Source organism: Saimiri boliviensis, chromosome 15, assembly GCF_048565385.1.
Source record: "Saimiri boliviensis isolate mSaiBol1 chromosome 15, mSaiBol1.pri, whole genome shotgun sequence".
NCBI classification, from domain to species: Eukaryota; Metazoa; Chordata; class Mammalia; order Primates; family Cebidae; genus Saimiri; species Saimiri boliviensis.
Genome location: NC_133463.1, coordinates 13,460,505 through 13,487,699, shown reverse-complemented (window position 1 = coordinate 13,487,699; position 27,195 = coordinate 13,460,505). Strand labels below are relative to the sequence as shown.

The following is a 27,195-nucleotide window of genomic DNA, read 5'->3' as shown; positions in this document are numbered from 1 at the left end:
CTGTAATTATTTTGAGAATCATCCATTTTGTTGCATGTTATCAATAGTTCATTCCTCTTTATAGCTAAGTTGTAGTCTGTTGTAAGGCTATATCACAATTTATTTTTCCATTCCCCTGTTAATCCATATGTGGGTTGTTTCCAGTTTGAGGCTACTACAAATAAAGCTTGTATGAATATTTGTACACAATTCTGTGGACACATGAAAACGTATTATGTTGGGTAAACATTTGGGAGTAAAATGGCTAGGAAACACAGACGTCTGTAACTCTTTTGCCCAGGCAGGAGTACAGCTGGCACAACCATAGCTCACTACAACCTTGAGCTCCTGGACTCAAGTGATCCTCTCACCTCTGCTTCCTGAGTAAGTAGGGATAAAGGCTTGTACCACCATGCCTGGCTAGTTTTTAAAAATTATTTTATTTTTTGTAGAGAGAGGGTCTTGCTATATTCCCAGTCTGGTCTTGAACTCCTTGCCTCATGTGATCCTCCTGCCTTAGCCTCCCAAAGTGCTGGGATTACAGGTGTGAGCCGCTGTACCTGTCCTTCAACAAATTTTTTGATAAATTTAGTAAGATGTCTTAAAAATACTTAGTTTTACAATCCATGAACAAAGTTATATCTCTTTATTTAGTCTGTTTACAATATTCTCTCTCTCTCTTTTTTAATCTAGGGTGATGGCAACCTTTCTTTCCTGATATTGCTAATGTTTGTCTTTTTCCCTGATCAGTATCTATTTTATTTTATCTTCTCAAAAATTAGCTTCTGGTTTCACTGTTTTTTTCTTTATCTTTTTTTTTGCAGGGGTGGGGGAGGCTTTCCTTGGGTTTGATTTGCTCTTATTCCAGTTACTTAAGGTAAAAAATTAGGCTACTTTCTTTTTTTTTGAGACAAGGTCTTGCTCTGTTGCCCAGGCTGGAGTACAGTGGCATGAACATAGTTCACTGCAACTTCAACTGGGCTCAAGTGATTCTTCCTCCTCAGCCTCCTGAGAGCTGGAACCACAGGAATGCACCATCATGTCTAGCTGAATTTTTAAATTTTTGGTAAAGATGGGGTCTCCCTGTGTTGCCCAGGCTGATCTTGAACTCCTGGGATCAAGGAATTCTACCTGGGCCTCCCAAAGGGTTGGGATCACAGATGTGAGCCACTGCACCTGACCCTAGACTGTTCATTAAAAATTTTTCTTAGTAGTACTATTTTTAACTCCATCTCACACATGTTCAAGGATTGCAGAAAAAGAGAGAAGCTAACTTGTGGGAAATAGATATAAGCACAAATAATTCCTGTCCATAAAAATGCAGACTGTGTCCTGTGGAATACAATTACTATCCTTCGAATATTGTTCAGTTTTACATCCATCTTGTAAATTCATTTCAGTATTCCTTATTTGACTATGAATGTGTGGTACTTTGAGTTCCCTTCTGAACTGGTTGAAATATCTTACCAGTTTCCTTATGTTGTTAATTAATGAGATAAAAGTTTTGATATGTGCTCATAAAAGTCATGATTTTACCGCTCTAAAAACAGCATCTCTTAAGAGTATTTTATTAATATAATCCTAAAGAATGAATGGGCTGGGTGTGGTGGCTTATCCCTGTAATTCCAGTATTTTAGGAGGCCCAGGTGGGAGAGTCACTTGAGGTTCGGAGCCTGAGACCAGCCTGGGTAACAAAGTGAGACTCTTTCTTTGCAAGAAATAAAAAAATTAACTGGGCTTGGTGGTGCCTGCCTGTAGCCTCAGCCTGTTGGGAAGCTAAGGCAGGAGGATTACTTGATCCTGGGAGGCCAAGGCTGCAGTGAGCTATGATCACACCACTGTACTCTAGCTTGGGTAATAGAGTAAGACCCTGTCTCAAAAACCAAAACAAAACAAAAAGAATGGTGCCTAACGTTTTGAAAATACTAATATTTTCTTATCACTGTAAGCTTCTACCAAAATTAGTCAAAATGTTCCCATATTCTTGCAAGTTTGTGGAAACTGGCCAAGCAAATATGTTTTCCCATATACTAGCATTTTAAATTGAGAGTACAAGGATGTTCAATCCATCTCTCCAAATAAATCAGTGGGTTTTACTTTACATCAGTAATCTGATAAAACTCCATCAGATTAATTTTTAAAGTATTTCTTTACATAAAAACTATTTCAAATAACAACAGTAATAATTTCCAACAAAGTTTATTATCAGCATTTTAAAAATCAAAAGAATCCTTTTGTCACAGGTAAAGTCAGCGTTGGGAATAATAATTTGAGAAAAATATTACCCAGTAAGATTGAATGTAGACGGCTAAATGATTCTTACTCAGTGTGATGTATAATGCAACAGGAACCCTTGTAAATTGTCATATGTCATAATTCAAGAGGCTAGTAACTTATATTTGAACAAAGGTTAAGGAAAGTAACCATATAAACACTACTGTCTTCATCATTAATGCAATATAAGCTCTAAATTATCCTTTTTACCTTTTATTTCCAATAAGCATAATGACCATGTTGGAATTGGAATGCTGGCGGGCATCTTCTAACCAGGTTGTCAAGTGGTTGAATGTATCTCTCCTAAACATAAATAATAATTTAATTACTATGTTCAAAGCATTTCCCTTAGTATTATACAACAAACAACATACATATGATTAAAGAGAACCATTTTTAGCCATATCCACTTATGTAACGAAAAGTAGTTTTAAGCACCGTATCTGGGTTTAGAGCTCACTGATTACACTTCAGTTTAGACATTAAATGTAACCACACTTTAGAAAATTCCAATGAATAAATGATATTGATAAAATCCATCAATTTAAGGGTGCTTATTCAGATAAAAAAAACAATTCAATTGCAGGTTTCTGCAGTAAACTGAAATTTGACTCAACGCACAGTTTTAAAGATGAGTAGCCAGGGCAGAAAGGCTAAGCGATTCTTTTATTACTGTTAACCAAATTTATTTAGAAAAATTCTCTATATCAACTACTGAATTGCAAAGTTTTCAAGTTCTCACCTTGTAATATCGTAAACTAGTAAAGCTCCTGCTGCACCTCTGTAGTATGACCTTGTGATGGAACGAAAGGATTCTTGCCCTGCCTGTGAAGAAAGAAAAAGTTGAGAGTTTCCTTTAATACAATGTCCTCTACATTTTCATATTATTCAGATACAGAATACGGGCAGGTAGGAAAGGAGTGCATAAAGAAGAAAACTTCACCAGTCTTAAGTTACAAAATACCACTATACTTAAGACAACCAGATGCACATGCAGCCACTCTGGCACCCTCCCCACCCCCCAAGACCTCTAAACCCTTTTTGGCAATCCCTGACAACCCAATTTACTGAATGGCTTCACAATACACGAATCATTATTAAAGGACAGAATGGACTCCTAGCAACTAAGCTCTGAAGACAAATTTGAAAGGAAGCAAATAACCCAGAGCCCCACATTTGAATTCAATAACCCACTCCCTGGGGCAGCTGTTGACACTAGAATAAATAAAGCCCATTGTAAATAAATGATGAATGACATCTTTACGCCCACCATCTGCTGGAGTAAAGGTTGTTGGAAGGCCAAGGATGCAGATTTTATCAGTTATATCATAAACTGCAGTGAGCTTTCAACAGTCATCAAATGGAATTCTTTGAGCAATCATTTTATTATGAAAAACAAAATGGTTCTAAATTTAATTTATATAATTTTTTCCTCCACACTTAATCAATTTTCTCTGTATTTGATATATAATGCTTGTCAAAATGCAACAGGATGTAAATGTTATCTTTATATTCACTTGTGAAACAGAAAAAAGAAATTATGCAAAGCTAGGTAATTTTTCTTTTACTCATGGTACTAATTTTGGTTTTTTTAAGAATTGCTGGTGAGAAATGTGACTGTTTTCTCTGAGTTTAAAACTGAGACAGTTCTTATAAGTTATTTTTCATTTTTAATCCCTTCTTTTTCTACTTTTGCAAAAATGTAAGAATTTTTATTAAGTAAACATAAAGCCAATTTTAATGATTTTTATATTCGAAATCCACTAACTTGAAAAATATTGATTGTTTACACGTTCTGAGTTCTGATATTGTAAATATTTAGCCCTTCCCACCCTCAGAATGCACATGGACAGCTCATGTTCTGCCCTGTTTAACACTCGACCCTCTACAACACCTTGCTCTTGCTGGCTCTTCCTCTATACTCCCTCCCTACCACACTCCCTACCCCTGGCATGTGACTAAGTATGTGCTAGGCATGGGGTCTGGCACATAGCAGGCATTCAGAGAAAGCCTATTGAGTGCAAAAGTGGAAGAACAGTTTGGGCATGGTGGCTCATGCATGTAATCCTAGCACTTTGGAAAGCCAAGGTTGGTGGATCACTTGAGACTGGCAGTTTAACCTATTTATGCCTAGTGTTCCATTGAACGCTAAGCTTGTGGGAGTTATTCATATCTTACTGCTCAAGGTCATGGCCAAGGTCTAATTTTTCACAAAAAAATTTTGCAGCCTCCCACATAAATGGGTTAAGACCAGCCTGGACAACATGGCAAAACCCGGTCTCTACTAAAAATACAAAAATTAGCCAACTGTGGTGGTGCACTCCGTCTACTTGGAAGTGCACCCCAGCTACTTGGAAAGCTGAGGTTGGGGGGGATCATCTGAGCCCAGGTGGGGGAGGTTGCAGTGAGATGTAACTGCACCACTGTACTCCAGCCTTGCTAACAGAGCAAGACCTTGTTTCCAAAAACAAAAACAAAAAACCAAAAACAAGTGAAAGAAGAAATCCTAATGTCTTAGTTATATGCATAACTCCATCAGTACTCCATCCCACCTGATTGGACATCTGTAAATCTGAATGTGCTAAGATTCAATGCAAATAACTTCTCCTACGTGGAAACTAACAATTAGATCCTCTCTTGGGTTGGCATTTTGGCAGTTAGAATAAAGTCATGCTAAATTGGACAGTGAGAAAGCCATCACATAAAAACACTATGTAAAAATAGCCAAATCATTTTACATGGCTTAGGTTAAACTAAAGACAGCCAGGTATAATGACTTATGCCACTTTTGGGAGACTGAGGTGGGAGTACCGCTTGAGGCCAGGAGTTCAAAGCCAGCCTGGCCAACATGGCGAGACTCCGTTTCTACAGAAATTTTTTAAAAATTAGCTGAGTGTGGTGGCTCACACATGCAGTCCCAGCTACTTGGGAGGTTGAAGTGGGAGGATCACTTGAGCCAAGGAGTTTGAGGCTACAGTGAGCTACGATCACACCACTCCATTCCAGCCTGGGCAGCAGATGAGGTCCTGCCTCTTAAAAAAAAAAAAAAAAAAGAACAACAGCAAAAAACTAGAAGATACCTTATTTATTTAGACCAGATTTCACCATTCGAACTACTGGACTTTAAGTAATCAACCTGCCTAAGCCTCCTAAAAGTGCTGGGGTTACAGTTGTGAGCCACTTCCCAGCCAAATTCACTGTTCTAAAGGCACAGAAAAACTAAGGACTAGATTTTTAGGGATTAATTTCATTGTAAATCCTACGTAACAAGAGAGGATTCTGTGTTAGCTACAGTAGTCTCCTCTTATTTGCAGTTTTACTTTCTGAGATTTATGTTACTGGTGAGTCAACTGCAATCTGAAAATATTAAATGGAAAAGTCCAGAAATAATAATTCCTAAGTTTTAAACTGTATACTCTGCGTAGTGTGAAAAAAGTCTCCCACTGTCCTGCTGCTCCATCCTGCTGGGGATATGAATCACTCCTTTGTCCAGCCTATTTTCACTGTATACACTATCCCACCTGCCTGGTAGTCAGTCAGTACAGGTTGAGCACTCCTTATCCAAAATGCTTTGAACCAGAAATGTTTCAGATTTTAGAATATTTGCATTTTACTTATCAGTTAAGCATTCCTAATCTGAAAACTAAAATCCAAAATGCACCAATGTACATCTCCTCTGAATGTCATGTAGAAGCTCAAAAAATTTGGGATTTTCAAATTAGGGATGCTTAAACTGCAGCCACCTCTGTTATTGGATTAAAAAAATAGTATATATAGAGTCCAGCATTATCTGCAATTTCAGGCATCTTCTGGGGGTGTTAGCACGTATTCCCCATGGAGGAGTAACTACTGTAATACAAAAAAGATACAGATTTTATTAGTTCAAAATAAAATCAGGTTTACATCTCTAATATCACCCATGGCTCATCATCAAGGAAAGGTAAAAGTCCTTTAAAACAATCTCTACAGGTACATTCTGTGGGATGAATTAAAAACACATTGCTAGAAAACCACTATTATCAAGATCTAAAACTTCCAGGTGAGAGCCTAGATAAGATACAGTAAAAGAGTAAAAGACAAAATAAATTTAGAAAAAAAGAGAAAAGTAAATTTCTATAACCATTCTCATTCCTTCTGAACTGTTTTGTAAAGAACAAAACACATGTTCCAAAATACAAATAACTTACACAATACATTTGAATCTAGACTTCTGCCCACTACAAAATTAAACAAAAGCTCAAGCAAATAAAAAAACACAATTTCCACTGAAGACTATGACTGTAGCTATGCATCTTAAAATCCATGATTATTTAATAATAAATAGATGAGTATTCACAATAGTTTACAAATTCTTGAGACTATTTAATATGAAAACTATCACAAACTGGCCTATTCTCTTTGGTAATGGTGTTGGTAGCCTTGAAATAAATCTTGCCCAGAGAAGTTTTTTTTTGTTGTTGTTGTTTTTTTAATAGTTATGGCTTCCCTAACTATAAAAAAACTGTTATATAAAAACTAACTGCATAAAATTAGCCCAAAGGTTAACTACCTTGACATATAAAAGCAAAGTAATCTGATTTTTAAAAAGTACTTTAATATATACCTATCCAAACTTGGATTGACCTATATTGTTTTAAGTGAAACAAAAATGTTAACTAAGGTATTATAAAAGCGTTTGATCCTCTTCACAATAAACTCTTGGTTAACAGAGATTGTAAAAGTTTGAAACCAAATGGGATACAGAATTCTTTGTATTTAAAAGAAATGACTACCTAAGTGAATTGCACCACAAAACAAACGGGGTGGGATGGCCAGAGTGGACAGTTAAGTTCTCTTGGCTCACAATATTTAACTCTTAGATTTATTTAAAAATCCACAAGATTGGCCAGGCATGATGGCTCACGCCTGTAATCCCAGCACTTTGGGAGGCCGAGGCAGGCGGATCACCTGAGGACAGGTCAGGAGTTTGATACCAGCCTGGCCAACATGGCAAAACCCTGTCTCTACTAAAAATACAAAAATTAGCCAGGCATGGTGGTATGCTCCTGTAATCCCAGGTATTCTGGAGGCTGAGGCAGAAGAATCACTTGAACCCGGGAGGCAGAGGTTGCAGTGAGCTGAGATCTTGCCACTGCACTCCAGCCTGGGTGACACGTTGGACTCTTATCTCAAAAAAAAAAAAAAAAAAAAAAAAAAATTCCCAAGATACTCAGAGATACAAAAAAGTAGAGCAGAACAAGTTTGCCTAAGAGATAAAGAACAAGCTCAATTTTAGTGATGTTTAATATTAAATCAGAGTCATGGAACATTTGTGCAAAATAAGTCATCATCTTCATCTTTCATGTAAGGATTACTAATTCAAAATTGGTCCTTTGCACCATAATTTTAAAACTTATTTCTAACTGTCAGATAAAGAATCCCCCAAATTGGCTTTCCTATGAGTCTGAGTCTTTTGGTGAATAGCAATTTTTGTAGTAACCAGGCTGGCAACTAGTAGTAATCTTAACTCTTCTTCCTCTTCTACCCCATAAAACATAACTTTATACATATTAAGCTATAGTTCAAAAATCTCTGTATACCCTCAAAATCCTAAGCTCTTGGGAATCAGATCTCTACTTGTCTCATAAGAATTTTTGCATATTCAATCAAAGTCTGGTTCATACAAATCCATTTTTTTCTACTGATATCTTGCCTATAGTCTGAAAATTCCTGCTTTTATGCCACTGTTTAACTGCTTGTCTGAAAAACTATTTTCTTCTCTCTCCACCTATCCAATTTCCATTTCCTTTGAGGACCAGCTCAAGCCCTAATTCTTTCACAAAGCTGGGAAAGCTCGTCTACCACAGCCCACAGTTATCCTTTTCTCCTCACAAATCCAAAAGCACTTTCATGTGGTCATTTGGTTCTAACACTATTAATTAGATAAAATGAACATACTACTCAAACACTTATCTTTTTTCTTCTTTAGTTATCCTTGAAAGATAGCTTAACTAAGAATACTATATATATACACACACACATTTTTTTTTCTTTTTTTTTGAGACCGAATCTCACTCTTGCCACCCATGCTGGAGTGCAATGGTACGATCTCGGCTCATTGCAACCTCCCAGGTTCAAGCCATTCTCCTGCCTCAGCCTCCTGAGTAGCTGGGATTACAGGCGCCTGCCACCACACCCAGCTAATTTTTGTACTTTTAATAGAGATGGGGTTTTGCCATGATGGCCTGGCTGGTCTTGAACTTCTGACTTCAGGTGATCCACCTGCTTCGGCCTCCTACTGTGCTGGGATTATAGGTGTGAGCCACTGTGCCTGGCCACTAAAGTATATTTATAGTAGGCACTCAAATATGTTACCTGGATTGATTCCAAAGAGTCAATAAAGTGAGAAAATTAAGATTTGTGAGAATCAATGTTATAGTAATACTTCTCTTATTTGCATTGCAAGTTATTTATCTAATAACTCCAGCTATGTAGAACACAGATGAGAACCAAAAGAAGGAAAGAAGGATTTCTAAACAATAGTCAAACAAACTGTGCCTTGCCCAAGCATTAAATCTCAGGTACTTTACTTAGCATCACAACTTAAAAATTTAGACACTTATCAAGGAACTGCTATCACTGAGGGGAAAGATTTTGAAATCTACATGCATGTCCAAAACTTCTATTTTGGCTGACAGGAAGATCCGTAAGAATCAACACAATTTTTGTGCTGTCTGACTGTCCAAAAGGGTGATGAAAAAGTCAACCTGGACTATTTAGTTGTGAGATCTTGAGAAGAGAAACAATGGGTAGAAATGCCTAGAAAAAACAGTAGAAGTTGAATGCTTTATAGAATTTGAGGATATTTACTTTGGAAAAAAGGCTTAGTTGGGCACAGTATAATCCCAGCACTTTGGTAGGCCAACGATGGCAGACTGCTTTAGCCAGGAGTTTGTGACCAGCCTTGGGAACACGGCAAAATCCTGTCTCTACAAAATAAAAAAAAATTAGCCGGGAGTGGTGGTATGTGCCTGTAGTCCCAGGTACTCGGAAGGCTGAGGTGGAGGCTGCAGTGAGCCTTGATCACACCAGTATACTACAGCCTGGGTGACAGGGCAAGACCCTGTCTCAAAGAAAGAAAAGAAAAAAAAAGATAAAACAGTGTATGATCACTGACGTCAGATACTTTTAGTGCTGCAATGTAAAAAAAAGGTAGAAACCGCAGGTAGGAGGTAGTCACTAAAGAAGAATGAAATAACTACGTCAGTTTCCTGTCCGTGTAGTTGTTCAAGAAAATGTAGATGAACAGCTGCCTAAGGAGGCAGAACAGCTGCAGCTCTACGCCTCTCAACTCCTGGCTGGGGGGATAGAGGGAGGAAGAAGGAAGAAGTGGCAGTAATGGGAGCAGAGAGGAAAGACAGAAGTGAAGGCAGGATTGTTTCCAGGCCTCAGGGTTCCAGGCCCTTTCCCTGGCTCACCACATCTGGTCATCCATCCTTACTGATGCATTGAAACAAAATAACATTCAATTTTCAGAAACAGTGAATCAAGAGTATAAAGTAGGCCAGGCGCGGTGGCTCAAGCCTGTAATCCCAGCACTTTGGGAGGCCGAGGCGGGTGGATCACGAGGTCGAGAGATCGAGACCATCCCGGTCAACATAGTGAAACCCCGTCTCTACTAAAAATACAAAAAATTAGCTGGGCATGGTGGCACGTGCCTGTAATCCCAGCTACTCGGGAGGCTGAGGCAGGAGAATTGCCTGAACCCAGGAGGCGGAGGCTGCGGTGAGCTGAGATCGCGCCATTGCACTCCAGCCTGGGTAACAAGAGCGAAACTCTGTCTCAAAAAAAAAAAAAAGAGTATAAAGTAACACGTTTTTCAAAGGAGAAAAAAATATGCCTGTGATTTGCTGAGAAGAAACTTAGCATGTTGTTTTCATATAATTTTGTCAAAATTTCACTAACTTTCACTTGATAAAAGACATCTAAAAAGAAGTATTTCTAGGGAAGCTGAGTAGATATATGAACTTAACTAGAATATCCATATTACAAACTTTTTCGGAGAGGCTGGGAAATCAAACATATTTGGGTATGCTGGAAGAGTGACAGAAGGCCAGAGAAAAAGAGAAAAAGAGCACGAGCAGAACAAGGCGTTAACGGCTGGCCAAGGTCTAACAGTGACAACACACTTCTGCCCTTTTTCTGCCAATAAACAGAAACCAGGGACAACATGTTTCTTCTCTGACTTCCCCTGGCAGAATAATAATATTTACAGGTTTGGCTTTTAATAAATGAAAAAAAAGTACCTCAGTACAGGGCCAAGTGTCAGTGCTTTAAGGGAGGCACTGATAGACTCTTATCATTGCTTCCAGCTGTGATACTGATTGATGGCCTAAAGGCCTTCAAGGAGTATCTGCTGGTAGCTATCCTCACTATTTGCAAAAGAAAGCAAAGGTGGTGGATGTGAAAATTTTGCAAGGAAAACTCCTTATTTTAAATTTTTGAAGATAAAAATGACAAATATGCTAAGATACTAAGACAAGTTTTCCCTTGAAGGGAAAACTTCATTTCTATAAGGCTGATCAAACAAGTAATATTTTACTAATTTTCCACTGAAGGACTCTAGGATGGTTTTGTAAACATTCTGGGTCATGAATAGACATAACCCTTGCTATCAAAAATGTAACTGGCTATCCAAATGTATAGACACACTGTAAAACATTAATGGTACGGAAAATCCTGTTTCACTCAGATATAAGCTAAGTGTGAGACTAGCCTTAATGTGTATTAGATTACATTTATTATAAAGTTTTGGAGGTTGGGTATGAAGTAAAAAGAAAGTCAATGAAAATAAGAGAAAAGCCTGACCAGAAACACAGTAAGACTCCATCTCTACAAAAAATTAAAAAAATTAGCTGCACATGGTGGCCTGCACATGTAGTCCCAGCCACTCAAGGGGCTGAGGTGGGTGGATCACTTGAGGCCAGGCATTTGAGGCTGCAGTAAGCCATGATTGTGCCACTACACTCAAGCCTGGGTGACACAGTAAGAAAGACACTCTTTCTAAACCAAACCAAACCAAACCAAAACAAAAAATAACAAAAAAGGAAAACTACAGGACCAAGACTCAAGAAACAACCTCCAAAAGAAATAAGTTACACTTTTTTAAAACAGTCCTTTAAATCTAAACAGGCCATTGGTTCCTGGAGCTCTCCTTGTAGAAGTGCTTGAATTCTTGGGCATTATGATGTCTTTAAAGGGACCACAGTCTCTCTCAGATACAGAGGAAAGAAAATGAGCCCTCTACTCTCCTAGAGGAACACAAAAAAGGGTTTTTTTTTCTATTCCCTTCTCATACTGTCCAGCACAAGAAATTATTTTAGATTTATTTTGAAAGTTTATTGTTGGGCGGGCACGGTGGCTCACGCCTGTAATCCCAGCACTTTGGGAGGCCGAGGCATGTGGATCACGAGGTCAAGAGATCAAGACCATCCTGGTCAACATGGTGAAACCCCGTCTCTACTAAAAATACAAAAAATTAGCTGGGCATGGTGGCGCGTGCCTATAATCCCAGCTACTCAGGAGCCTGAGGCAGGAGAATTGCCTGAGCCCAGGAGGCGGAGGTTGCGGTGAGCCGAGATTGTGCCATTGCACTCCAGCCTGGGTAACAAGAGCAAAACTCCATCTCAAAAAAAAAAAAAAGTTTATTGTTGTGTAAAGAAATCAACTCAAGCTAAAAAAGCAAAAACAAAAAACCAGGCCTCTATCAAAAGAATGCATGATGAATTAATCTACAAAAGAGACAACTAGGAAATGAATGGCTTACTCAAGTTTCAAAAAACAAAGGAACTACTTTAAGAATAGAAGAACAAGTGAATAAACTAAAATAATCTCAAGACAATGAAGTGGTTTATGCCTAAAATATCACATAATTATCATTACTGTATTAATCTTTCCTTTCCAAAATCATGTACTTTAGTAGATGATGCCTCCTGAACACAGCCAGTGACCCTGTAAGTTGCTTAGGCAGAATGAGATTCTCGATTCATTCATTAAGTAAAATTTACCAAACACTGTATGTATCAGTCACCAAGCTAAGAATACAGAATACAAAGCTGCATAAGATATAGGTGGTTCCTCCTCTCACAACGCTCATTCTGAGAAGGGGAGATATGTGAACAAAAAACTATGACAACAGGATCAGAGTAACAACAGGGATATGCACAAAATATTACAGGAAGAGTAAGTTATTCCCATGGGGATCAAAAAGTCTTCACGAAAGAGCTGACATCTTAGCTGCTTTCAACAGAAAAGCAAACAAAAAGCACTTCAAACAATGCAAGTAGTTACACAAAAGTATAAAGAATGAAAAATATGTTTACTGAGGAACAACAAGTAGTCTGGTTCACACTACACAATGGAAAGGTGTGTGTTATGCAAGGTTATAAGCTAAAACAAGTAACATAGTTTATGTAAATCAGTTCTGAAAAAAAGAAACAGCTCGGTGTGGTGCTGAACGCCTATAGTACCAGCTATTCGGGAGACTGGGGTGGGAGGATTGCCTGAGCCCAGGAGTTTGAGGCTGCAATGAACTGACAGTGCCACTGCACTACAGCCTGAGTTACAGAGTGTGACCCTGTCTCAAAAACAAGAGAGAAACTCTTTTAATACAGAAGTAGAAAATATTTCCTTTTGGTTGGATATTATTAATTTTAAACCTCTAGGAAAAACGGGACTTTGTGTATTTTATTTTGATCTTTTCCATGCAGTTTTGAGATGTTGCCTGAGAGAATGCAAATCAAAAGTTTTGAGATGCTTGAGGCTCCTGTGGGAAACCCCCTAAGGAATAGTGAAAGTATTAATCTTCACTGAGGAAGAGGAGGCAAAAAAAGTACAAGAACCCAGAGTCAAGTGGACAATTCAAGGACAGGACCAGATAGAAATGTAGGGTTATTATTTAAGGGACAACTGTGACACACAGGAAGTATCAGGAAACCCAGGTCCCGGAAGAGCCTTCAGCAACTTGCTTGGTCTAGGGTGTCTTCACAGACTGGATGTTCTCTAAGGTTTCTTCTTTCAATGGCTGCTACACATAACAAGCAAGAAACAAACCGAGTGACTTGAGAAAAATAGGCCACGGGTATATGATGATTAAATCCCATGTATTTTATATCTCATTTACTAGTTTAGAGAGTATGATCCTTGAAACAACAGAAGACCCTTTCAGGTTTTCTCAATTGGGGTTCTGTGCAGAATTCTCCCCTAATGTCCTGAAGCAGTGGCTCTCCAAGTGCGATCCCGGGACCTTGGCGATTCCTCAGACTCTTTAAGGGTCTATCTGGTCTTCCATTTCCCAATTGCCTTATTTGCGTGAGGCTGGATTTTCTTCATATACTTCAACTAAACAACATACATAAAGCTCAGTGAAGAACCAGATACAAGAATCCAGTGTCTTCTGTTAAGCAGACCGATATCACTAGTCTTACCAGAAAAATAAAGTTTTTTTTTTTTTTTTGAAAAATACAGTTTCCATTATAATTGTATTGGTTACCCTAACAATAAATGTATTAATTTAAAATGAATTAATGATTGAATATTTGATAAATTTCTCATTTTAAATTTCTAATATGGTAGATATTAATACCTTCAAGCCCCACAAGCTAAAGCTCTTTGAGGGTTTTCATTTAATTTTTAAAAGTATAAAGCAGTTCTGAAACAAAATGGTTTGAAAATTGCTACCTTAAAGTACCCAATGTATATAATACAGTAACTTCACTTTTATGCATCTAGGATGGGAGAACAGAGAAAATAGTCACTCAAATCATTTTCTGTATACCGTGGTTCAGATGAGAAACCACCAGTAAAAACAGTATTGTATGGCATGTAATAGGTACTCAATAAATAAGGGTAAATGACAAAATTAGGATACTGGATTAAGAGCAACACGACTTCAAGTGGTTAGGACTAAAACTTGTACAATAATAAGGTTGCAGAATAAGTTATTGTATAATATTGATATTCTTATTTTAATTCCTCTGTGTTCTTGAGACATGCTGATTGTTTTTCTTAAAAACACAGTTTCTAGAGCATTTCATTTAATACCACATAACATAAGCATCCACTCAGATATGCTCACTAACACCAACACCCGGGGCCCATCTATTGAAAACAATGCATAAGAAAAACCAATCTTCTCCAGCACATTTCATGTCATGGCTGGAGGTTAGTGTCTAACAAACCATAAAAGGCATATAATAACATTAAAACAAAACAAACGTACGATGTACTTTTATAAAGCAACTTTACTGAGATCATATAGTACATTCTTCTTATACTTACCGTATCCCATATCTGAAGTTTTATCTGTTTCCCATCAATAGTTATCATTCGAGCACCAAACTCTACACCTAAATAGAGTAGAAAATGATTTGTTACAAAATTAGTGAGAACATAGCTCACATTCAAGGATTAAAAACAGAATGTTTACTTTTAAGATATGATATGTTAGGTGATATACAGATTGACTTTAACAAATGCAGTGCCGACTCTTAGAAAATATATAAGCTAAGGAAGACGTGCTAATAAGTCATAGCTAAGGACATAATTAAAATACTAAGATACTAAAGTCTGGAGAGTCAATGATAAGAAACCAACTGTGGTCTTCATGTTTTGTAGGCTCAGTAACATTAAAACTAAAAAAAAGATCCAATAGCCATAATTATTAATCACAAATGTTAAATATTAAAATTTCTTAAAAATTACATTCATATGGTATAAAAATCACTAAAAGGGATAGGTATATTTCAATATCATAGTATTGTGCCAGCATGAATAATTAGCAAGGAAAGAAATCTCCAAATGTGCCATTAGCTATAACCAATGTTTTAATACACTTCCCAGACAGTGCTCCATGAATAAACACATGTAGAAATAGGTATACAATTCTGCATAAATGGGAACATATAAATGCTGCTCTGCAATTTGCCCCCCCGTTTTTTTTTGAGATGGAGTCTCGCTCTGCCACCCAGGCTGGAGTGCAATGGTGTGATCTTGGCTCACTGCAACTTTCGCCTCCCAGGTTCAAGCGATTCTCCTGTCTCAGCCTCCTCAGTAGCTGGGATTACAGGTGCCCACCACCAAGTCCGGCTAATTTTTGTATTTTTAGTAGAGATAGGGTTTCACTATTTCCCTATTTTTAGTAGAGATATTGGCCAGGCTGGTCTTGAACTCCTGACCTCAGGTGATCCACCTGCTTCGGCCTCCCAAAGTGCTGGGATTACAGGTGAGAGCCACTGTACCAGGCCACAATTGCTTTTTATTTAATAATATATCACAGACATTATTCCGTACCACAAACATTCTTGTAAATCGATAAACATAAAAATACATCATTATTTTTGATGTTTGCATAATATTCTTTTGTGTATAGATAATTTACTAAATTGTTACTTTATTCCTACAGATTTAGGTTCTCACATATTTCACTAAATAGTGAATGCTGAAATGAACTTTCTGCATACATTTTTCAACTTACTATAATTTTAGGCAATTTATAAGAAGCAGGATTGTAAGGGGAAATAGGATTGCAAAGGGAATACAGACTTTACACTTACAAGTTAACTACTTTGGTTTTTTTTTTTTTTTTTTTTTTTTTGAAACGGAGTTTTGCTCTTGTTACCCAGGTTGGAGTGCAATGGCGCGATCTCGGCTCACCGCAACCTCCGCCTCCTGGGTTCAGGCAATTCTCCTGCCTCAGCCTCCTGAGTAGCTGGGATTACAGGCACGTGCCACCATGCCCAGCTAATTTTTTGTATTTTTAGTAGAGACGGGGTTTCACCATGTTGACCAGGATGGTCTCGATCTCTCGACCTCGTGATCCACCCGCCTCGGCCTCCCAAAGTGCTGGGATTACAAGCTTGAGCCACCGCGCCCTGTCTACTTTGGTTTTTAACTTGCACTTGTCATCTTTGGAAATTATGCATTCAATCATCAAAACAGTAGCAGAAAAATAGGGGATAATTTTAGAAGAGCAAACAGCTGTAAAGACAACTCTGAAAGTAGCATATCTCTTATAACAAATAACTGCCGAGAGTGTGTTCACTCAGTATTCGTACCAGAGTCAGGGTGAAGGAAAGACACACATGGTCACCAAACACCAAATGTCATCCTGGCAGAAAAACAACTTCTAGTTTTCCAGGGAAGAGCATATACTGCCTGATGTTAGAATTCCAGTTTAGCATCTCCCATAACTCCCCAACTGTGATTAGGAGGGTGAAAAACAAAGATAATCTGTCCTATGATTTAAAACCTGATAGGGTTTTATGCTACTTATTCCATCCCACAGCCTAACGAATACCAAGAAACTAAGGTGATGTTCACGTTTTTCAGGCTTAGAAATACAGGAAAGCTAGAGAAAAGAGAACCAGGAGTCATGATGTATCAGACTGAAAAATGAAAAACTGTAGCATGCCACATAAAACCATTACAATGTTTACATATATATCCATCACATATGCATACAGATTTATAACATAGCTATATGTATATATATTCATATCTGTCCTGTGCCATAGGGTGGGGATACACAAAAAATCCATTAATGACATGAAAAATGAAATTAGTTGAGGGAAGAAACCAGTTGCTAAGTATGGTACAGATGTTCTTTGCAATACTCAGTACTGAAAAGGAATGTACTGAAGCACAAAATTCTACATGTCAGCAAGGTATCTGACAGAGTAGAGGCTTTCTCATGAATCTATTGTTTCTACCTACAAATGAGAGAGAAAAGAATTATTTTTCCTTCCATTGTCAAGGATGTTCTGGCTTTTAAGCACAATCCTAAACTATCTACATTGCTCATAATGTCAATATTAACAAAAAACAACTACAAACTAGAAACAGATCCATGAATGCTCCTGACACCAATGGTGGGCAAGTAAGGAAGGCAAGGCTAGCAACAGCAAGCAGATGCTGCCTCTCTGGAATTGATATCTTGAGCAGAGGGCTAAAGATACAGAAATTGACCTGCGATCACTCCATCTGAGCAGATGAGAAGCTAACAAAACTGCCCCCGCTGCAGGATGGCTGTTAACAGTTTCTGCTTCCTGGCCTCCAAGATGCTTTGTTCCTGCCCAATTCCAAGTTTCCAACCTCCTGTAGGTTCCATATACAACTACAGATATAGAATATTCCCTTTGCTTAATTTAGCTAGAATTGGGTTTTAGTACGTTCATCTCTTTATTCAAATTAAGCAGATCAGCTGGGCCCAGTGGTGCAGTGTTGTCTATAATCCCACACTTTGAGAGGCTGAGATAGCAGGATTGCTTGAGCCTAGGAGTTTGAGGCTAGCCTGGGCAACATAGGGAGATCCAATCTCTATAAAAAATTAAAAAATCAGCCAGGCATAGTGGCATGTGCCTGTGGTCCCAACTGCTTGAGAGGCTGAAAAGGGGCAGGATCGCTTGAGCCTGGGAACTTGAGGCTGCAGTAAGCCATGATCGGGTGGCCTGAGACTTTGTCTCAAAACACAAAACAATAAATAAAGTAAGCAGATAGAGATCATGAAGCTTAAAATCTTTAAACAAAAATTTTGCCTCTAAAAATACATCCAATTTTAAATAAATCTGTTAAGTGAAAATCAAGAATGTTTCTAAACCAGGGAAATGTCATAATAGAATAGACATTTTAACTTATCAACCAGGTCAGGATGAATAATTTTAAAAAAGAAAAAAACAAGAAGCAAAGAAACCAGTTAAAAGCCTATTGTACTATATTTAGGCATGAGATTAAAAAATGGTGGTGGGAAAAAAATACACTTCTTAAAGGAAAAGTTGGCAAGTGTTGATTACTGAAAAACTATGATTTTTGTTTTCCCATCCAATGAAACAAAAACAAACACTTTAGTTTCAGCTTCAGAAATATAACTCTTTTCCAATTACCTTCCCACAACTGGGTCCGATGTAGGTTTAAACTCTTTAATTCTATGTGGATGAAAATACTGAGTCCTAGTCTCTTGGAAGCCTCAAAAACAAACACAGAAACTGAAAACTTGATTTCTCTTCTGGAATATTAACATTTTAAAATCCTTTTCCTTAGATGTATACATGCTTAAGAAGCCCATTTAGAAAGGTTTCCTTCTCTTTTTTATATGTGATAAATTGTTATTCCCTATGCCGTTGAGGCTCTCTTCCCAGATCCATTTTCAATTAGCCAATTTGGCTGCCAGATAAATTTATGTGGAGTCAAAGTCAAGATCTCATTTACCTGACATTTTCAGAGAATGATGCTTATTTTTTCAGAGATGTTATTCACTTCCAGCCTTCCAGAATCAAATACTCTAAATACATACACATTCCAATTGTCTCTAGATCGTTATCATCCTTGCATCATTTACTGAGCATTCATAATCGACATTTACCAGGTTCTGTGACCCTGGGCAAGTTAAGCCCCTTCTTTGTCTTAGTTTCCTCATCTGTAAAATGGTATTCATAATACCTATCTCATGAGATTTTTTTTTTAAGATTAAAAGGATGAGTACATATAAAATAGAATAGTACCTGGCACCCAGTATTTAATATGTCAGGTATAATTATTATTCCATATTATGCACTAGAATGTCTAAACTACCCACATGACTAATGATGACAGTCCCTGTGAGAAAGGGCCATCTGTCAGAGCCAGGTAGTCACTGTTTGCTTCAGATAAATGTATTTTTTTTTTAAGTTTCATTAACTCAAATATCCTGAAGCATCTTAAATATTGACTCTGCATAGTTAATGTACAGAGTACATTTACATTCACTTTCTAGATCTAAAATAAAATTTCAATTAAAAAAATAGTTTATGATAGTTACCATCTTCAATCTATAATAACAGACTGTTGGACATACATAGTCCAACCATAAGCCATGGCTGGACAATGATTCCAACAAAAAACAATCTATTTATAAATGTACACTGGAAACTATATAAATAGAAAACTATTTATATAGTTTCCCTTAACACACAGCAGGTAAAACGACAGGGCTTCCTACATTCATCCTCCATAAAATTTACTTTGCCTTTTTAGGAGGACTGATCCTAATTATGAACAATGAAGTTCTAATGCATGAGCTACTAGGAATCCCTACTGGTGCTGGGCATTATGTTGAAACTCTGTGCCTATACAGTTACTCCATGTTGTCTGTTTTTCAGTTTTGTTTTGTTCTGTTTTTGAGATGGAGTCTCACGCTGTCACCAAGGCTGGAGTACAGTGGTGTGATCTCGGCTTACTGCAACCTCTAACTCCTGGGTTCAGGCGATTCTCCAGCCTCAACCTCCCGAGTAGCTGGGACTACAGGTGTGCACCACCATGCCCAGCTAATTTTTGTATTTTTAGTAGATACAGGGTTTCACCATGTTGGCCAGAATGGTCTGAATCTCTTGACCTCGTGATCTGCCTGCGTAGGCCTCCTGAAGTGTTGGGATTACAGGTATGAACCACCACACCTGGCTGTTTTTCAGCATTTTTTATTGTTGTTCCTTTCTTGTTAACAATATTTCTCCACAAGTGTGGGTATCAAATCTCACTTCTTTTAAATGGGGGCTATAGTTTGGGATATGGATAGTTGTTCAGAAAAGAACTATAATAAGCAGAGGTATCAAGCAATGGCATCCTCTGAGAAGAGAAAGACTGAGGATGTGAAAACGTACTAAGCGTTCCGGGAGCAGCAAGCAGCAAAGACCTGATGGCATGTAGTGTCTGTAAGTGTTAGGGAAAAGTAGAAGAGAAAGCAAGAGAGGCAGACTGAAAAGAATTATGAGCTCAGGAGTCAGTGGTTTATAAACAGAGTAGAGAATGTATCATTACAGGAAACAGAAGATAAGGACATGATGACTAGCTAAAATACCTAGGTGTGAGGAAATTCTGGTGATGGCTATATTAGAGTACTCACCCAGACTGCTCGCTACAACTACCAATTTGGTAACCATGTTGTACGAAAGTGATTTGGGGACCATGAACAGTGTGGACAGAACAAGAGATTAAGTGCGCCTGAACCAAGCTGAGCCCATAAACTCTCCTGCCTAGGAAACTTTGAATTGAGTTAAAGAGAATCTCTGCTCTCCTGAATGGTAATGAACTTTGGAACTACTAACAATGGCCATTTCCCATCATGGAGATATGGAAATAAAAAACAATGGTCAACAGGCAGAGAGAAAAATGAAACAGGCATTAGAAGAGAATGGGAGACAATGAGGGAAGGATGGGAGACTGAGAAACAGAACTCGTGTTCCTCCTTAAGAGCTCTAAGCTCTGGTTCCAGGCTGACCCAGCTGGCTCCCTGCCCTCAGGTTCTGAGACACACCTGAATATTAAAATAATAAATTGTCCTTTTATTTAAACCCATCCAGGTAGATTTTTGTCATTTATAACCAACTGTAAAAGTTAGAAAGAAAAAAAATGGTATGCCAGTCAGTACAACCAGAAAAACAGAAACCACACTTAAGTACACAGGAGATAGGGAATTAAATGTAGGAACTTGGTTATAGTAAAGAAAGAGCCCCCCAAAACCCAAAGGAGATGGGGAATAAACCCAGAGATTACAAATAGCAGGAAGCTGCTACCACCCCTAGGCTGGAAAGACAAGAGAGAAACAGGTTATCAGAGCTCAGGAACCAGACCACTTGAGCCTGCCAGGCAAGGGCTGGAGCCAGAGGAATGAAGAACACACAGTGGATCCGAGGAGAAAAAGATCTTGGCTTTTCTTCTCTTTCAGCCTCCTATTTCCCGGTGCCCACCATTAGCAAACCTAGTGTGAAGCCAGCTGGTAGCTTATATGAGTTACCGTTTTCCAAACTCTCAGGTCGACTCCTTCATCTCTCCCCACAGCCTATAGCAGAGGTGTCCGATCTTTTGGCTTCTCTGGGCAACATTGGAAGAAGAGGAACTGTCTTGGGCCACACATAAAATACACTAACACTGACAGTTGATGAGATTTAAAAAAAAAAAAAAAAAGAAAAGAAAACAAAAAAAAAATCTCATAATGTTTTAAGAAAATTTACAAATTTGTGTTGGGCCTCATTCTAAACTGTCCTGGGCTGCATGCAGGCTGTGGGTTGGACAAGCTTGGCCTATGCCAACTGCCAACAGCAGGCTCAGGTCCATCCTCTTCACTTGGTGTGCCATGCTAACTTATTTACACGCAAGACTCAAGGAAAAGGAAGAACACTGTTGTTTAGTATTCTATACTGAAAACAACTATTTTGCTAGTTGTCTTAGAACTGAGTCATGTGCCTAAAAAGTCGACTAGTTTCAAACCTATTAAGCAAAGGACAAATCCGATGGAGGGGCAGGGAAGAGAACTCATTAAAGTTAAACAGGCGTGCACAGTGGCTAACACCTGTAATCCCAGCACTTTGGGAGGTACTCAAGGCTGGTAGATTGCTTGAGCCCAGGAGTTTGAGACCAACCTGGGCAACATGGCAAAACCCTGTCTTTACCAAAAATACAAAAAATTAGCCAGGTGTGGTAGCGCATGCCTGTAGACCCAGGCACCTGGGAGGCTGAGGTGGGAAGATCACGTGGGACAGATTTTGTGGCTGCAGTGAGCAGGGATTGTAGCACTGCACTCCAATCTAGTCTACAAAACAAGACCCTATCTCAAAAAAAAAACAAAAGAAAATGTTAAAACAAAGTTACCAGGACCAGCATGAAACATTACCTGTTTTACCCATATCACCTGTTTTACCCATAATTATTGTTTACACTTAAAACTATCAAAATTAGAACAGAAAATGGATAGTCTTAATGACAGTAGTTGCTAATAAAAGATTTCGATATATCCACAAAGTATTATACCTATAGCTTGGTTGAAAACTATTAGTTAACAATTTGATTCATGAGCTCTATCTTTGATTTGGTATTTTAAAAGCACACAGGGCACAAGGATCAACATGCTACAAATGGTAAATTAATAATGTCAACAGAAAATAAGCAGTTAGTGTCTAAAAAGATTCATCAAACAATTCGCTGTAAAGAATGACTAGATTTCCAATTACCTTTTTTCTTCATATTAGACTAATTTCTAGTTGTTTATCGGCTATAGCCACAGAAGAATAATCTAGCTAGATTCTTCAGCTTTCAGAATATAATTTTTAAACAAGAACCCTAAATCGTAAGATTACCTTAAGTTTTTAGCTTTTCACTCATCTTAATTTTTTCCTTTGTATATTAATAAAATGGATTATTGTACCAGAGTGAGCATAGAAAGTCAACACCAGGACAAAAGTATGCCAAATTGCAGGGCCTTTATTGCCGGCGGCCCTGGAGGGCTCACGTCTCTCCAACCGGTGGCCCCGAAAGGAGGGTGTCAAGACCTTTTATGCTTGGAAACCACCTCCTGGGCAGGGGTGGGGGTGAGGGGCTTTGGACATTCCAATTGTTATTTAAGTGTTTCACAGAAGTCAAGATAAGCCTTACTTTACACATTGCCTGGGGAGGGTGGAAATTAACAGACCTTAGTTACTTACTACAAGTCGCAGGGGCCAAGATGGCGTGGGTTTGGACTGCTTGCCTGTCACATCAGGGTTACAGAGGTATGGTCGAGGTATGCAGTTCATGGGGCTTTTAACATGTCACAGTATCACTATTTTAAATAACAGCAGATAATATTTGTTGACTATTTCTTACCAGTAACTATTTCATTTACCCTTTACAACTGAAGAAAATACAAAATGCCCAGTGATACTTTTTCTCAGTTAATAATTATGAAAGTCTAGAGCACTTTCCACATTGCCAGGCACTTTAATGCTTTACATTTATTAACTCACTCACTGCTCACAATAACTTCATGTGATTGGTACTACTACTATTCTCACTAAACAGAAAGAGAAACTGAGACATGAAATGGGGACGTGGCTTGCACAGCAAGTTAGCAGCAGAGACTTGATTCAACTTCCAAAGCGGATTCAAAGTTTCTGCTCTTACCATGATGGAATACTGTCTCTTAATTGTTTCATTGTTAATTACAACTGAAATCTTAAAAACTAAGGTCTTTCAGCATGCTACCCACTTTTACAAAGTTGGGTAATATTTATTTTTACTACACATTATGTTTTAAAAAGTGACAGAGACGGCCAGGTGTGGTGGCTCACGCCTGTAATCCCAGCACTTTGGGAAGCAGATCACAAGGTCAGGAGTTTGAGACCAGCCTGGCCAGCATGGTGAAACCCCATCTCTACTAAAAAGACAAAAATTGCTGGGCATGTGGTGGTGGGTCCCTGTAATTCCAGCTACTTGGGAAGTTGAGGCAGGATAATCACTTGAACCTGGGAGGCAGAGGTTGCAGTGAGAGATTGTACCACTGCACTCTAGTCGTGTGACAGAGCAAGACTCCGACTCTCCCCCCCCCCCCAAAAAAGTGACAGACTAAACTACATAACAATAAATCCAGTTTCACTGATTTTAGCATCATCATTAACAGAATGGACTGTCTAGCATTTTCCACTTAAACTATCCAAAACTTTTAATGCTTCTCATCCGTTTTATAAAACTTACCAATAGTAAGGTCATGCACTGGCTGAAACCTCTTGTCTGTAAACTGTAGCAATAAGCATGATTTACCAACACCTGAAAGTTAAAAAAATAAAAGTAAGTGACAAAATTCACAGAAATTAAGATACTTTACAAAAAGCACATGGAAAGGAGGCAGCCAAGGTTTCTGGCACACTGTGAATAATCTACCATGATTTCCTCAGTACTCTAATTTCTTGCAAAATTAGAGGACTGATGATTTAGGTGGAAGTTGTAAACCAATCTAAAGTACCTTTTTCACCCTTTCTTACTCATTTAATATTTCCACGAGAAAGATAAAGGTGGCAGCTAAACTTGTAGAAGAAAACTCACAAGGTCCTCCTGGCAGCCTCTACTACAGTACTGCTTTTGTGCACTTTTGTTTTTTGTGTAACTGTAGATCTCATGCCTAAGATCGACGTTTCTGGGAAAAGCTCCTTACTCTGTTTTCTTGCTAATTCATTTCATAAGCAAATGTAATCTGAATTGCATTCCTTTACTTTACTAAAATTGACCCCAGTAAGGTCGTTAATAATTTCCACATTTTCAAATTCAAAGGAAAATTTTCTATATTCATCCTACTTGCCCTCTAAGGAAAACTTGATACTGAACACCATACCTGCTCCTTACTCATTTTCAATTTCAAGCCCTCTAAGAAACATTTCCTCATCCTCACACTAGACAATGGCTGCTTAATTGATAGTATCCTGCACTTCTACAAAATACTAAAGACAGTCACCATTCATTCATTCAATCATTCACTCAGTCTTTACTGAATGCTAAGTATTCACTGCACTAGGACATGAAAATACAGTAGTGCTGAAAACCAACATGGTTCCTGTGTATGGGGCTCACAATCTAGTACAGGTGAAATTAAACAAAGTGAATACTGAAATAATATACTATATATGAATAATCTGAAATAATTATGACTCATTTGAAAGAAAATAAAGTGCTATGAGAAAGGGTAACAAACTTGGTGTTGTGGCTCATGCTTGTAATCCCAAACTTTGGGACGCCAAGGTAGGCCTTGAGCCCATGAGCTCAAGACCATCATGGGCAACAATAGAGAGACACTGTGTTTTAAAACAAAAAGACTAAAACAACGTCCAAAAAGATGGGTGTGGTGGTACGCATCTGTAGTTCCAGTCTACTTGAGAAGCAGAGGTGGGAGGGTAGTCTGAGTCCAGGAGTTCAAGGCTACTATGATTACACCACTACCCTCCAGCCAGCAACAGAGTTGAGACTCCGTCTCAAAAAAAAAAACAAACAAATGAGACTTAATTTAGACAAAAGGGATGGAGAAAATCTTTGTTTTTGTTTTGAGAAAGAGTTTTGCTGTCACCCAGGCTGAAGTGCAATGGTACGATTTCGGCTAACTGCAACCTCTGCCTCCCAGGTTCAAGCAATTCTCCTGCCTCAGCCTCCCAAGTGGCTGAGATTACAGGCGCACACCAGCAGGCCTGGTTAATTTTTGTATTTTTAATAGAGACGGGGTTTCGCAATGTTGGCCAGGCTGGTCTCAAATTCTTGACCTCAGGTGAACCATCCCCCTCAGCCTATAAGTGCTGGGATTACAGGCGTAAGCCACCATGCCTGGCCAGAATGGAGAAAATTTTTCTGAAGAAATGACAGTGAAAAGAAACTAGAATTTCAAAACATGTGATCTTATAATTTTCTTCTTTGTTGCATTACAAAAGGCCCAAAGTCAAATTCATTTTATCCAATTTTTAACTCTTTTGAACAGACTTTCAGGTGTAGGACGAAAGACAAAAGAACAGTTTTTCTAAGTTAAAAGAGTTGGTTACCAAGAATACCAAAGGAATTTGCTCTATGTTCAAAACCTAGCATGAAAGAAAAATTATCTTTTAAAAGGTGCGAAAGTTTGAAAATAGGTAATTGAGAAACACATCTTCAGTTATGTGACATTCCCAATTTTTCCACATGGTATAGAAAAAATATATATAGTTAGAAATCACAAGTTTTCTTGTGGGACTTCAAGAATCATCTAAGAGTTTGGTAATCATTTAAATAATAGAAGAACCAGAAAACCCTTTCCCACCTCACAAGAGAGTATGTATCAGTCTAGTAATACTAATCTCATTCTAAGTGCTGGTTAAAAACTTTCAGGATGCCATATTCTTCTTCTTCATTTTTTTTTTAAAGAGGTAGGGTCTCATTATGTTGCCCAGGTTGGCCACAAACTCTTGGGCTCAAGAGATCCTACCACCTTAGCCTCTCAAGTAGCTGGGACTATAGGCATATGTCACTACACCTAGTTTCCATGTTCTTAAAAAAATTTTTTTTTAAATTTTTAATTGACATATAATTGTGCTTATTTATGGGACAGTGATATTTCCATACATGTATATACAATGTGTAATGATCAAATCAGGGTAATTAGCATATCTGTTCACCTCAAACATTTATCATTTTATGTCTGTTGGTAACATTAAAAAATCCTCTTACAGCTATTTGAAAATATACAATAAGTTACTAATTATAGTCACCCTATAGTACTATAGAACAGGATAACTTACTCCTGCTATAATTTTGTACCTGTTACCCAACCACTCCCTATCCTCACCTTTCCCCTACCTTTCCCAGCCTCTAATACCCACAATTCTACTCTCTGCCTTTATGAGCTCAACCTTTTAAGCTATTACTTATTGTGGATACGAGAACATGCAGTATTTACTTTTCTGTACCTGACTTATTTCACTTTATATAATGTCCTCCAGTCTCATCCATGTTGCCACAAATGACAGGATTTCATCATTTTTTATGGCTGAAACAGTATCCATTGTGTATATTTACCACATTTTCATTTTCATTATTCATTCATCTACTGGTGGACACTTAGGTTGATACTATATCTTGACTATTATGAATGGTGCTGCAACAAACATGGGAGTGCAGACATTAACACTACTTTGATATAATGATTTATTTTCCTTTAGATAAATACTCAGTAGTGGGATTCCTGGATCATATGATAGTTTTATTTTTAGTTCTTGGAGGAACCTTGATACTGTTTCTCCTGGTGACTATAATTTAAATTCCCACTAACAGTTTATAAGAATCCTCTTTCCTTTGAATCCTCACCAGTATGTTATTTTTTGTCTTTCTGGTAACAGCCATTCTAACTAAGATGAGATGTCATCTCACTGTGGTTTTGGTTTGCATTTCCCTAGTGATTAGTGATGCTGAACATTTTTTCATATACTTGATGGTCATTTGTGCATCTTCTTTTGAGAAGTATCTGTTCAGATCTTTTGCTCATTTTTAAATCACAGTATTTTTGTTTTTACTGTTGAGTTCCTTATATATTCTCGATATGAATCCCTGGTAAGATAAATAGTTTGCAAATATTTTATCTCATTCTAAAAATCGTGCCTTCACTCTATTGTTTCC

General features: G+C 38.0%; 1 protein-coding gene across 1 annotated transcript in view; it reads right to left on the bottom strand.

The window, feature by feature from the left end:
- RAB2A (RAB2A, member RAS oncogene family) overlaps positions 1–27,195 on the bottom strand; it is an 88,085-nt gene that overhangs the window by 31,193 nt on the left and 29,697 nt on the right. The window contains exons 2-5 of the mRNA XM_010346046.3: positions 23,767–23,838; positions 14,572–14,639; positions 2,996–3,078; positions 2,464–2,556 (exon numbers count right to left, since the gene is read on the bottom strand). Coding sequence (XP_010344348.1) covers positions 2,464–2,556; positions 2,996–3,078; positions 14,572–14,639; positions 23,767–23,838 — 316 coding nt within the window. The remainder of the gene's footprint in view (positions 1–2,463; positions 2,557–2,995; positions 3,079–14,571; positions 14,640–23,766; positions 23,839–27,195) is intronic.